Source organism: Cheilinus undulatus, linkage group 5, assembly GCF_018320785.1.
Source record: "Cheilinus undulatus linkage group 5, ASM1832078v1, whole genome shotgun sequence".
Taxonomy (NCBI): domain Eukaryota; kingdom Metazoa; phylum Chordata; class Actinopteri; order Labriformes; family Labridae; genus Cheilinus; species Cheilinus undulatus.
In genome coordinates this window covers 45,398,244-45,410,827 of record NC_054869.1, presented here as the reverse complement: position 1 = coordinate 45,410,827, position 12,584 = coordinate 45,398,244, and the positions used below count along the sequence as shown (strand labels likewise).

General features: G+C 40.0%; 1 protein-coding gene across 1 annotated transcript in view; it reads left to right on the top strand.

Moving 5' to 3' along the window:
* Positions 1 to 12,584, top strand: part of gas2l1 (growth arrest-specific 2 like 1) — a 51,745-nt gene that overhangs the window by 35,674 nt on the left and 3,487 nt on the right. Inside the window, exons 3-4 of the mRNA XM_041786697.1 lie at positions 8,312 to 8,408; positions 11,025 to 11,310. Coding sequence (XP_041642631.1) covers positions 8,312 to 8,408; positions 11,025 to 11,310 — 383 coding nt within the window. The remainder of the gene's footprint in view (positions 1 to 8,311; positions 8,409 to 11,024; positions 11,311 to 12,584) is intronic.

Genomic DNA, 12,584 nt, shown 5'->3' with positions numbered 1-12,584 from the left:
GCATTGATAACAATCTGGGTGGTCCTTTTCCTCTTTAGCTCAGAGGACTTGACAGCCATGATTTCCAAAAGCAATCTGAAATGTTGACTTGTTAGACCACAGCAGACTTTTCCACTTTAGGTCCATTTTAGATGAGCCCAGGCCCAGAGAATTGGGCTAGGCTTCTGGATGTTGTTGACATATGGCTTTTCTTTGCATGGTAGAATCATAACTTACATTTATAGATGCAGTGACATACTGTGTTAACATACTGTGTTAACTTAAAGTGTTCCTAGGCCATATTCTTCACAGAATAATGACAGTTTTAAATGCAGTGCTGCCCAAGGGGTGGAGGTTTTAAGTGTTGGATATCAGCCTTGCCCCTTACCAGCAATATCCACATACAACAGCTGTGCAGCGCTCCTCAGCACTGCAATTTTGCTCCGACCTAACCCTAGCAGACTCAGATACTCAAAGTTTGTGCAGAGCGCTGGGTAATGAAGTGCAATGCTGATCAGTATGAGACAAGAGGGCATCAGAGGAGAACTGCAAGCTCACACAGGAATAGTATTTCAACAGCTGATTATTTTGCCTTTTTGGGTTGATTTGCTGTTCATTTCGAAATGATTCCATAATTTTATGGCTTCCACTGTAGCTGAATACATTAAAAGGTTGATGTTTGATATAAAGAAGCTGTGGTTTTATGTACAATTCTGTGGCTTTTTACCCCAGATGTTAATTTTTCTTAGTCAGTTCAACTCAACTTTATTTGTATGGCACATTTCATACAAATGTAAACTCAATCTGCTTTACAGAAGATAAAAAACAAACAAAATAGTAATAAACAACTTAATCAATTCCCCCCCCCCCACACACACACACACACCACTACCACCACCACCCCCACCCCCACACACATGCACAAAATATACATATAATACAGCTTATGTTGTCTTTTCTTTCAGTACAACTTATCCAAAATGAAAAAATACTGTAGGTTTAACAGTTAAAGGCGCGAAAGAAAAGCAGTGTTTTCAGACCATTCTTCAAAGAGCCCATAGTGTCTAAAGATCTTAGGTCAGCTGGCAGCTTGCTCCATAGGACAGCACCATAATGATTAAATGCTCCTTCACTAGATTTACCTCTAAATTTAGGTACATTAAGGAGGCCCATACCTGAAGATCTAAGTCATTGGCACTGTTGTAGCTCTGTGACCCACTGACCTTCCAATGACCTTTTGCTTGGGTTGCAGGATGAGACGCAATGTTGATATAGTGACGATTTATGATTTATGATCAGGAGACAGTACAAGTGATACTTTGCACGTTTTACCGGTTGTTTGGAATGATCTACTTTGCGTGGATTGATGTGGTTTCACAGCGGCCAGCCCCAAAAAGAGACCTGCCTACTGGAGGGAGCAATTCGCCCCACATTACAATGTTGGCGATGATTACAGTGCAGCGGTTGTACGATGAAACTGGTGGTCAGGTGCAGATATTTCTCCAGATTCACTGAATCTTTTGGTGATACTGATGCCACGATGATATCGATAAAGGTATTGATATCAATACAAATAATAGGGCCAACCAAATTAGTTGCTTTAATCATGTTTAAAAAAGATTCGCCTTTTTCCTTTATTTCCTTTTCAATCCATAACAAGTTCCTTTTTCTGGTTAGGTTCCTGTTAAAAATTTTAAGTCTACCAATAAAAGCAGGTCTGTATCCAAACAGTTTTCGAAACAGAAGTCGATCTATTAAATGGGATGAAAATGGATGTGATTATTTGCAATTAACTACAGAAATTCCCAAATTAATTGACATTAAATCATATGACAGCCCTAAAGAATAAGGATATAGTTGTCATAGGATTGGGTTTTTTAAAGTGTAGGGGATTTGATGATAATTGGAATTACTATATTAGAAATAACATTGCATGTATGGGAATGCCTCCCATTGGTAATGTTGTTACACACAATAAACACAGCTTCATATCTGCTTGTAATTATCTTTTATTGCCTGTGTAGGTGGAGGAGCTCTCATAATGGGAACAGCTACTGGAATTTTAAATAAATATATTTATGTGGATAATTGCATGACTATAAAGGGAATTAATATCAAGGTTGTAAAACACTAATTGAAGTACAAATTGCCAAACAGTCAGCTCATGTATTACGGTTCCTCACGATGCTGCAGTCTCATAAAAACACATTTGACGACATAAATATTAAAGACTGCGGAGAAAGGTGCCAAAAAGACAAAAGTAGATTAAATTAGCCGATACCATCTGCTTAATTTGCAGCAAAAACAGAAATTAAAGGATCATAATCTCACTATAAACACTCAGATCTGTGTTTATAGCACTCTGCTTGCACATCCAACAAGCTTGTTTTGCATTTCATGTTTTATACAGAAGGTTTCTTCTCCACTGAGGAGTCTGCTGTGGTTAAAAAGATGTTTTGGGACCGTGTTTTTGCTTTAGATCTGTTACTTAGCTGCCTAATTTCCCAAGCACTGAAGGAGCATCACAGGCTTCACCAGTACACCAGTAGAGATCCCTGTTTCTATGGCAACCGTGAACAGAGAGATTTCTTGTCATCATTGCGGGGGCGTGTTGAACCAATTTCTCCTTAAATCTGTCTGCTGGTGAGTTAAAAAATTAAGCCCATGGATCATTTCAGCTGTTGTGCCCCATGACTGAAGGCATCCCGGCCTCCCTGGAGACAAAGACGCCTTATTAACTCCCCCCTCTGTTCATACGGCTCGCTTGCCCATTTGGTTTCTCCACTTCATCCCTACGCTCAGCCCAAGATCTTTGTCTCAGCTTTTTGTAGCTGAATAGGGGTTTGTTGGCTTTGCCCGTTTCCTCTCCGCTGGAGAATGAGGGGAGTGTGTTGGCTGCACTGGTAGCTGCTGGGGCATACGCATAATCACCGTCATCCTCAGTGAGGCATCAGGAGAGGGCGGAGACAGCGTGAAGAAGAAGAAGCTAATCTGACAAGTCAAAGGCTCCCAGACACACAAACACACACACACACACGCCACAAACAGGCAAGTCTGTCACATTTAAACTGCTGATCCAAGGAGAAAACATGAGCTTCTGTAGATCAATGTCCTCACACTACATGTAAGGAAATTATTATGAATAAGGAGAGGTTAAATGTGGGGGAAGGCTTTGTATATTCACTTCTTATGAAGGGAGTGAAGCCTGATTTTAATGTATAGAGCAGGAACATTTAGGGGAAATTGATGCCTGTTTTTAACCCGCAACCCTAACGCCTAAAAAATTAGGGCGCTGTATAAAATGTAAATGAAAACTGAATGCAACAATTTGAAAATCTCTTAGACCCATTTTTATTTATTATAGACCATAAACAACATATCAGATGTTGACATTTCACCATTTCATGAAAAATAGCTCATTTTGAATTTGATGGCAGTAGCACATCTAAAAAAATACAGGACTTTGGCAACAAAAAGCTGGAAAATTAAGTGGTACTCATGAAAAACAGCTGGAGGATTATTTTGCAACTAATTTGGTTAATTGGCAACAGGCCAGTAACATGACTGGGTATAAAAGGAACAATTTGGAGACGCAGAGTTTCTCAGAATTAAAGGTGGCCAGTGATTTACAATCTGCGAAAAATTGTGGATGTTCCTATGGCACGTACACTTCTGTAAATGCTGAAAAGTATAAAGGTTGAGCAGTTGGAATCCTGCATGAGACCACAGTGGGACAGCCAGAACTCCAGCAACTTGTCTACTCACTTCCTAGATGTTTAGACTGTTGTTAAAAGAGGGGAAGCTACACAATAAACATGGCCCTGTTCCTACTTTTTTGAGATGCGTAAAATGTCTCAGTTTCATCATCTGATATGCTGATCAGGATCTATTGTGAATATGGGTTTATGAGATTTGTAAATCACTGCATTCTGTTTTTATATACAGTTTACACAGTGTCCCAACTTTTTTTTGGATTTGAGGTAGTGATCTAAGTGTTTTTGAGGCTTTATAAATAAAGTTAAGTTGAGTTGAGTTGAGTTGAGGCATGTGTAAAATGCAGAAATAATTCAGTCTGTTACAGGAACTTTCTGTTACAGACACCAATTTTAATTATATGATCTGACCCTGTTATGTAGTTCAGCTGGTTTTTAATGTGTTGTATGGTTGCTACCTTAGTGAGCAGAGTTTTAAAACGCTTTTAGGATGGAAATTCATCTCGATAGTGGTAAGATTATGATATGCAGCATTGCTCTTTTCACAGCTGGCACATGACGGTGACACAGCATCAAACAAACAATAAACCTGTTGCCGACATAAGGCCAGGGCCGTGTGGAGTAATCAGTTTATACCCTCAGGTCTGATAGAGATAAGCAGATCAGCTGTTTTGACGGCTTTCATATAGCAGGGGAGTGAGCCTGATAAAAAAAAAAAAAAACACTTGTAGTGGATTGTGTTAGAGAGAAGGGGGAGTCAGACTTCTGAGTGACTGATCAGAGTCAGTGATGCGGAGATGAGACGCTGTGCCATGTGTGATCCAGTGAAATAAACTGTGCCAGCCTACACAGATGTAGCATTGAAGCATCACCTCTCCTGCCCTCTGAGACACGGGTACAACCTTTAAAACATGTGGCTGGCAGACCCTGTTACACAACCCAAGGCAGAGCAACACGTCCACATCAGTCAGATTGTGTTGCTTCAGCCGAGGCAGCTTCTACCCAGGGGGGACACAGGGCTGTTGTCTGAATTTGTGGATGTGTGTGCCTCTGAGAGCAGAGAGAGGTAGAAAGTGACACCTCCCTGAGGCTGGGCAAGGCATTAAGTTTATAAGATATATCAGTGTACTTTTAAATGACATACAGGGTAAGACAATGACATTCAAATCAACACCATTTATGTTAATGTTGATTTGACAAAAGAGATGCCAGGCCTACTGCTCAGTCAGAAGATTGATGCCATTTTTTATACCATGGGAGCAAAAATAGAAGTCCTTGACACCCAGTATTTTCTCGCTGACAACCTCAGTTTTAGGGTGCTTTTCACTGGAGTTTATTTTTGTTAGATCAAGAAAGTTGACTCCAGCTTCCCTTGGTAGTATCCATAATGTAATCTGTAACAGTTCCATGCACTTAGTATCTTAGTTTTCAAGTATTTCATTACACAAAAACACAAAACCCATGAAAAGACAAGTCAGATCAGTTTCTCTGCATTCACGTTAACCAATCATAAATCAGAAGTCCCACTTCTTCGTGATATTGATTGGTCAGTGATGGAGAAGTAGCACTGATGATGGTTAGAGTACTTGACCCTTAACCAAGGATAAGTACACGGCACCAACATGAATGAGGTACAGCAACAGAACAGCAGTTTCCAGTGGCCATTCCCACCTCCTTATGCTGCAGCCTTTGTCTGTACGTCCATCGTATCTGAAGCAGCGATAAACATCCTGTCGGTCATGATGGCTCTGGTCTGACAAGTACAGTGGCCAGGAAGTTTCACACTAAACGCTTTTAAATTAACAGAAGAGATGGTTGCAAGTGGCATCAACACAAACACAAATAGGTGCAGCACGAACGCATATTTAAAATGCTTTGTATCCAGGCTTGGCATAAATGCATATTTGAAATGATTTGCATTAATAGAAAACACAAGTATCTTTATAACAGAAGTTGTCCACTTAAAATTTTCCCAGACGGACACAATACAGTGTTAGAAAATGTTCTAATAAGTAATGTCCATCCACAACAATCGTCCATTGGAAACATTTTAGCAGAATTTATGTAGTCTGTCCATCTGGGAAAAGTGTCCATCAGACTATTTGAAGCAATTCGTGTTTGCATTTTTTGTTAATTCAAAGTGTTGAAATATGCATTTGTGCCGCATCTGTACATATGCCAAGTGTTTTTGAACAAACATTTCTGTTGCACCTGTTTGTTAATTGAAAGTGTTTTGAAAATGCATTCACGCTGCTCCAAACTGTTTGTGCTGTACAGATGAGGACAAAATTATTAACCCCCTATCAGAATTTCATTTTATGCTGGAGTAGTTCCCAATTGCTGTTTAACAGAGCAGGACTTTTTTCAGTTTTTCCAAACATCCTAGTTTTATTTGGATGCTTCTACTGTTTTACTTTGTGCACAGGCACAAAATTATGTCACAAAAACTACCAGGATCTAAATCTTGCGTCCACTTTTAGCACTGATCTTTTTGTTGAACCGAAGCCACTGTTGTGCAAAGATGATTTTCAATGGTTAGCTGAGGGTTATCTTCCAGTTCACTTGCAGTCTAAAAACTTCAGTAAGGCTATGAGCTGTAAACAAAATTAATCCGTTTAGACTTGAGAAAAAGAATAGTTGATGCTCACAAAGCAGGAGAAGGATCTACAAAGTTATCACAGCGTTTCCAAGTGTCAAGAACTGAAGTTAGAAGTGTCATCAAGAAACTCAAAGAGAGCCACACAGTCCAGAACAAACCTGGCAGAGGTAGGAAGAGAAAGATTCCAAAGACTCTGGAAAGAAAACTAGTGAGAGATGTGTCTAAAGACCCCAGGAAAACTGCCAAGACACTAGTGAAGGACTTAGTCAAGTCAGGAATTGTAGTCTCAAAGAAGACCATCACTAGATCCCTGCACAGGAATGGACTGGGAGGTTGAGTACCAAGAAAAAGTCCACTTATGCAGAAGAGACACATTTAAGCCAGACTGAAGTCTGCTAAGGACAACCGGGAGAAAGATTTGGAAATACTGGAAGCGTGTCCTTTGGTCAGATGAGACCAAAATAGAGCTCTTTGGCCATAGGGACAGTGTTTATGTTTGGAGGAAGAAGGGAAAGGTGTATAACCCAAAGAACACCATCCCTACAGTGGTGGGAGTATTATGCTGTGGGGATGCTTCAGTGCATCTGGTAAAGGTGGAAGGAATCATGATCAAAGAAAGATATGTGAAGGTTCTAAAAGAAAACTTCAAGTAGTCAGCAGCAAAACTGGGTCTGGGTTGTGTCTTTGTCTTCCAAATAACAACCACCCAAAACATACGTGTCTCCTGGTGAAGAACTACCTCCAGAAGAGCAGATTGAATGTTATTGACTGGCCTGCACAAAGCTCTGACTTGAATCCAATTGAAAATCTGGGGTGAACTGAAGACCAAGGTCCATGCCAGAAGACCATCAAATCTGGAGGAGTTTGAAAGATTGGACAAAGAAGACTTGGCTGGGATGCAGACACATCTGAGACTTGATGAAAATTACAGCAAACAACTACAGGCTGTTATCCAGCAACAAGAGACACAACTTACTACTGCATATTACGTATTTCTAAGTATGTAAATAGTCATAGTCAGACACTGTGAAGGAGTTCTTCTGCCATTTTAGATAATTAGAAATGAAAAATTGCCAAATATTAGCTGTTCAGGACTTCTATTCTTGTTACTGTGGCATCAAACAGGTTAGATTATTGGAGAGGAATAATCCACTGCACACTGACCTTACTATAACTTTATAATGTGTGAACATTGTGTTTCCCCCATAGCCTTATCAGGTTTACCCAAAATGTGTTTGCTGATAAAATAGCCACAGTAAAGTTCTTCTTTGTTAACTTTGCTCCTGCAGCCAACCACCACCTGAGAACCCGGGCTGTGCACTGGGATCCATGTTTGACATTTACGTTTCAGTATTGTTTGATTTTTTTTTTGCCAAAGTTATATAAAAATGTATAATTCTGGTATTGCTAAAGCCATTTGTGATTTATTTACACAAAGAATAATCATAAATCAGGTATGAACATTTATCTACAACACCAGATAAGACTTTTGGTCCATATCCCCATTGTCCTCCTCCTCCTCTATGCCTCTCTTGGTGATAAGTGAAATCTCAGCTGAGGAGCAGAGCAGACAGCAGGGGAGGGTTGTTACCATGCTAATTCCGCCTCTGAAAACACAGGGAAGCCAGCTGAGAGGCATGAGAGAGAGAAGGAAGCCAGAAAAAAAGAGTGTCTTTCACAGCACTTTGCCTCTTTATTATGCTACCGTACTCGCTTTAATTGTGAGTTGGCATGGCGATGAACAGTCCTCATAATGGCAGCAGCTGGGGGTGATGTGGGAGAAAGGGGGGAGGCAGGGGGAGGGAGGTAGGGGCACAGGCAGGGGTGCATCTAGATGTTACGTAACACTGATGGCTCGCCAGCCTTCAGCAAGCTGCCCCACTTGTGGAATTTGCATATCTATTGACTTGTGCGGAGTGTGTAATGGTGCTGTATATCAAAAGATTTAGCCTTTTTATTTGTGCATGAACACTGTGGGTCCATCCATTGAAGCCTTGTTCTCTCTCTTCTCCTCCCTCAGGTCCTTCGTACTCATGTGATGGTGCGTGTCGGAGGGGGCTGGGACACATTAGAGCACTATTTGGACAAGCATGACCCGTGTCGCTGTGCTGCTTTCGGTGAGGTCACTTCCTCCTCCCTCTTACAAAACAACTCCATTGTTGTGGCCTGTGTTGCATAATTTATAATATATTTATGATTATGCACAAATGATTCACATAGGATGTAGGATGAATTTGTTCTGCAGCAGATATTGTGAACATCAGCGAGGTTGACGTGTACTTTTTTTTTTTTTTTTTTTGTAATTCAGTCCAAAATAAGAGCGCATGTATAATTTATTTGATTCTAGTTTCTGTCATTCCGCATTATTAAATTTCTGCAGTTAGCTCTCATTGTTATATCACAGAGAAACAGTCTATTTCAGAAGAAACTAGAGCAAAATACACAGCAAAATCTTTGAAAGTTAATTTCTAATTTCCGGTCATTTGTGGCACTTATCATCAACCACATTCACCTCACAGCTTCAGTATAACATCTTACTTCAAGTAAAAAAAAAAAGGGGGATTAGAGGTGAATTGCTGTTGCTACTGCAAGGTTAAATATCTCAAATTGCACAAGCAGTTTTATTAGAGTGTTTCCTAACAAGATGCATGAATTATTTCACATGTCAACTATAATGTTCTCATAATGAATGTTTAAAGCTAGACGTTAGCTAACAAGTGTTATCCCCCAAAGAAGCACAAGGTGTTATTATTTCTTTAAATCAGACATCTTTTCTTTGGTAAAACTGCAGTAATTCACAGATTGCACAATGCATTCAGACATAACAAATACAGAAAACAAGGTGCAGTCAAAGGCCTCAATTTGGAAACTCAAAATGCTTAGGCCTGTTTCAAAGTGGGTGCCTGAGATGAACATCCTAGCTGTTACATTTGACAGCCGGACAAGTCAGGGCTGTCAGGCTGCCTGCATGACCTCTGCATCTCCTGTGCCTGATATATACTTCTAATGAGAATCTAGAGAATAAAGGCTTTCCTATTTTTTCCACAAAATTACAAAAAACTCTTTAACGTCAAGACGAAAACCGATTTCTACAAAGTAATGTCAATTAAATAGAAATATGTAATATAAAATAAATAACTGCGTAAATGTTAACCCCCTTTATGGTGACTGACCTCATTCAAAAGGGGTCCAGCTAATTAGTGCTTATAGTCTTACAATTAGTCCTCACAAACTGAGTGACCGTGCAAGAAGGAGACTCAGGGTTGAGACTCAGATCAACCCCTTAAAGCCTGAAAATTCAAATTATAGCTTGAAAATTCTAATTTTTTGGAACTGAAATGTTTATTTCACTTTCTACTGAAATCCAAAAAATCAGAATTTCCATAAAATGTAACATTTACTGTATATTTTTTGTATCTCATTTAATACATTAGGTGTTTTTGGTAACTTATAATCCACTTGAGGGCATTTCTTTATCATTTTTCAGATTGTATTCAGAAGTTTTTTAGTAATTTGTGATTATATTGATTAGATAGAGGTATCATAAAAGTATGTATCAAATATGATACAACAGGTTTTAAGGGATTAAATATTGACTACAGTTCTCCAAAAGGCATATGGGAGACTCCATGGTCAAGTGGAAGAAAGCTCTTTGGTCAGTGAGACCAAAATGGTATTTTTTGGCCATCAGACAAGATGCTGTGAAGTGGTGGTAGCATCATGCTGTGGCGAAGCTTCGTGGCAGCAGACCCTTGAAGGCTTGTAAAGGTAGAGGGTAAAATTTATGCAGCAAATATAGGTAAAAATCCTGGAGGACAATCTTGTTCAGTCTGCAAAATAACCATGGTTTGGGACAAGATTTATTTTCCAGCAAGACAACAACCCTAAGTAATACAGCAAAATCTACACAGAAATGTTTAAAGACAACAGGGTGAATGTTCTGGAGTGGCCAGGTCAAAGCCCGGACCTCAGTCCAATAGAGAACTTTTAAAGGGCTCCTCATGCTTGATCCCTATGCAACCTGACAGAACTTAAGCAGTTTTGCAAAGAAGACTGGACTGGAATAACATTGCAGTGTCCAGATGTGTAAGCCTGATGGAGATCTATCCACACAGACTCAGAGCTGGCATTGCAGCTAAAGGTGCATCTACTAAATCCTTACTTGAAGGAGGTAAATTAATGCAGTCACTTATTTCACATTATTTTTTTTAGATGACATCACTTTGTAGAGATCTGTTTTCACTTGACATTATTTTTTTTTCTTTTTGTTAAAAAAGCCAAATTATATTGACCATGATTGATTTATAAAATCAAAAAATGGGTTAAAAAATCCAAGGGGGTGAATACTTTTTCTAAGCTCTGTATCTTGTTTTAGTATATACTTATGTATGCCCACATCGGCAGAATATGCTTGCAGTCTGTGTTTCTTATAGACCCTGATGAAGGCCACAAAACTTGTTCTCTAAACTTCAACTAGTGAAGCTTTCCTTGTCCTTACCTGCAGAATATATAGCAGGCAAAGTAAACATAGTACAAACACACGTCGAGTTTGTGCTTTTCAAAGTAAAAGCCTGATTTAGCATTTCTTTGAAGAAACTCACCTTGTTTGCACAGTATGCTTTTATTTTGAATTTTTATTTTTCTGTTGCTTTTTATCACTTGAATCCTAAGGCTGTATGGTTATGTTGCTAAGAGATCTGTTTTACACATTTATTTTTAATCTTTCTCCTCAGCCCATCGCTACCACCAAGCTAAAGCCAGCAGCCAGAATCAGGGAGGCCAGAGCAAGTCCTCCAGCACCCACTCCTCCCGCTCTACCAGTCCGGGTCCACACTGGAGAAATGAAGGCATCGCTCCGTACAAACCTACAACTCAGAATACAGCATCCTCCTCCTCCACACGGGCCGGCCGCTCACAGAACCCCTCTGCCACCGCAGAGCCAGACGCTGGAGCAGCTCGTACTCTGCTCCCACGGCCACCGCGGGACCGCTCAGAACCCCGACACTTTAATCCTCTCAGGTGACTGTGTGTCCATGCAAGTGTGAGAATAAGTGTGTTACCATGATAAGAAATTAATCTCTTCAGTAGCCTGGCAGGCCACGCTGGGATTTCGATGCTTGCTCTTTTGTGCCCACGGACGAGGCAGCAGCCAGAAAAGGACGCACACGCTCACATATACACATGCTGGGAACTGGGAATATACACAAATACACTTGCCAGGAAGCCACAGATTAGACCAGAGCAGATTTATCTAATCTCAGGTGACATTGACCAGATAAATCTGTCTCACACAGCCACCCACAGCACATACTAGCGGCTTTAACGCACAAACCAAACATTTTTACTAAAGTGTGTTTCCCTCCTCTTTTTAGTCTTCCACTTTCATTCAGTTTATGCCTGTCTGAAGATGGCTGTGATTCGGTGTGAGCTGTTGCTGAAGGCAAGCCTGTCTTCTTTTGCCACGGCTAACAGATGGTCTGAATTAGTAAGAAGCTACGGACAGATGAAACAACACATCAGTTCTCTCTGAAATGTGCCTGTAGAGGCATGTAGTGATAGAGGAGTGGCCAGGATGATTGCACTGGAGTGGGATCAGTTGCATGTTTAGACCATTTTTCCTTATTTTTTTAAAGATAAAATCTGACTCTTCTCCTCTTGAAGCAGCCAAACATTAAGGTGGACACATACACTTTCAAATGTAATAGTGCTGTTGTGTGACGTAATTTGACTTAATGGTGGTTCTCTTTCACTCATTTTTGTCCTGTTTGATAACTCAGACCAGACGTCAAGGCGTCAGCTCATAGGAATTAACCCTGTGTGGGTGGGGGCATCTCCTTTCAAGTTCATCAGACTAGCGAGAGACTAATCTGACAACTATCCGTGTGTGACAACTGGTCTCAGCTAACTGTAGAAGTAGGTCAACAGGTGGGCTGCGTGCAGGATAATTACCATACCAGAATATATGCAAATCTAATTTCTGAGGATAAATTTAGAAGTCTGGAGTAATACAGCACTAATTAGAGACAAAAGCTGTAAACTCAATTCAAACAAACTTTATCCTTAGCAACAAAACACAGGACTATAACATGCTCTCACTCCTAATAGAGCTGATGAGTCATTTTTAGACAACTGTGCACAATGTTTTTCATTCTGTTGCATTAAAAGTTAAAACGACTACCGAAATATTTGCAACCATGAAAGACAGAGATCAAGACAAGGCAAGAAAAGACATACATAGCTATCATATTATTGATTTTCTTTATTGCTATTTTGATTTAATAATCATGATTAAC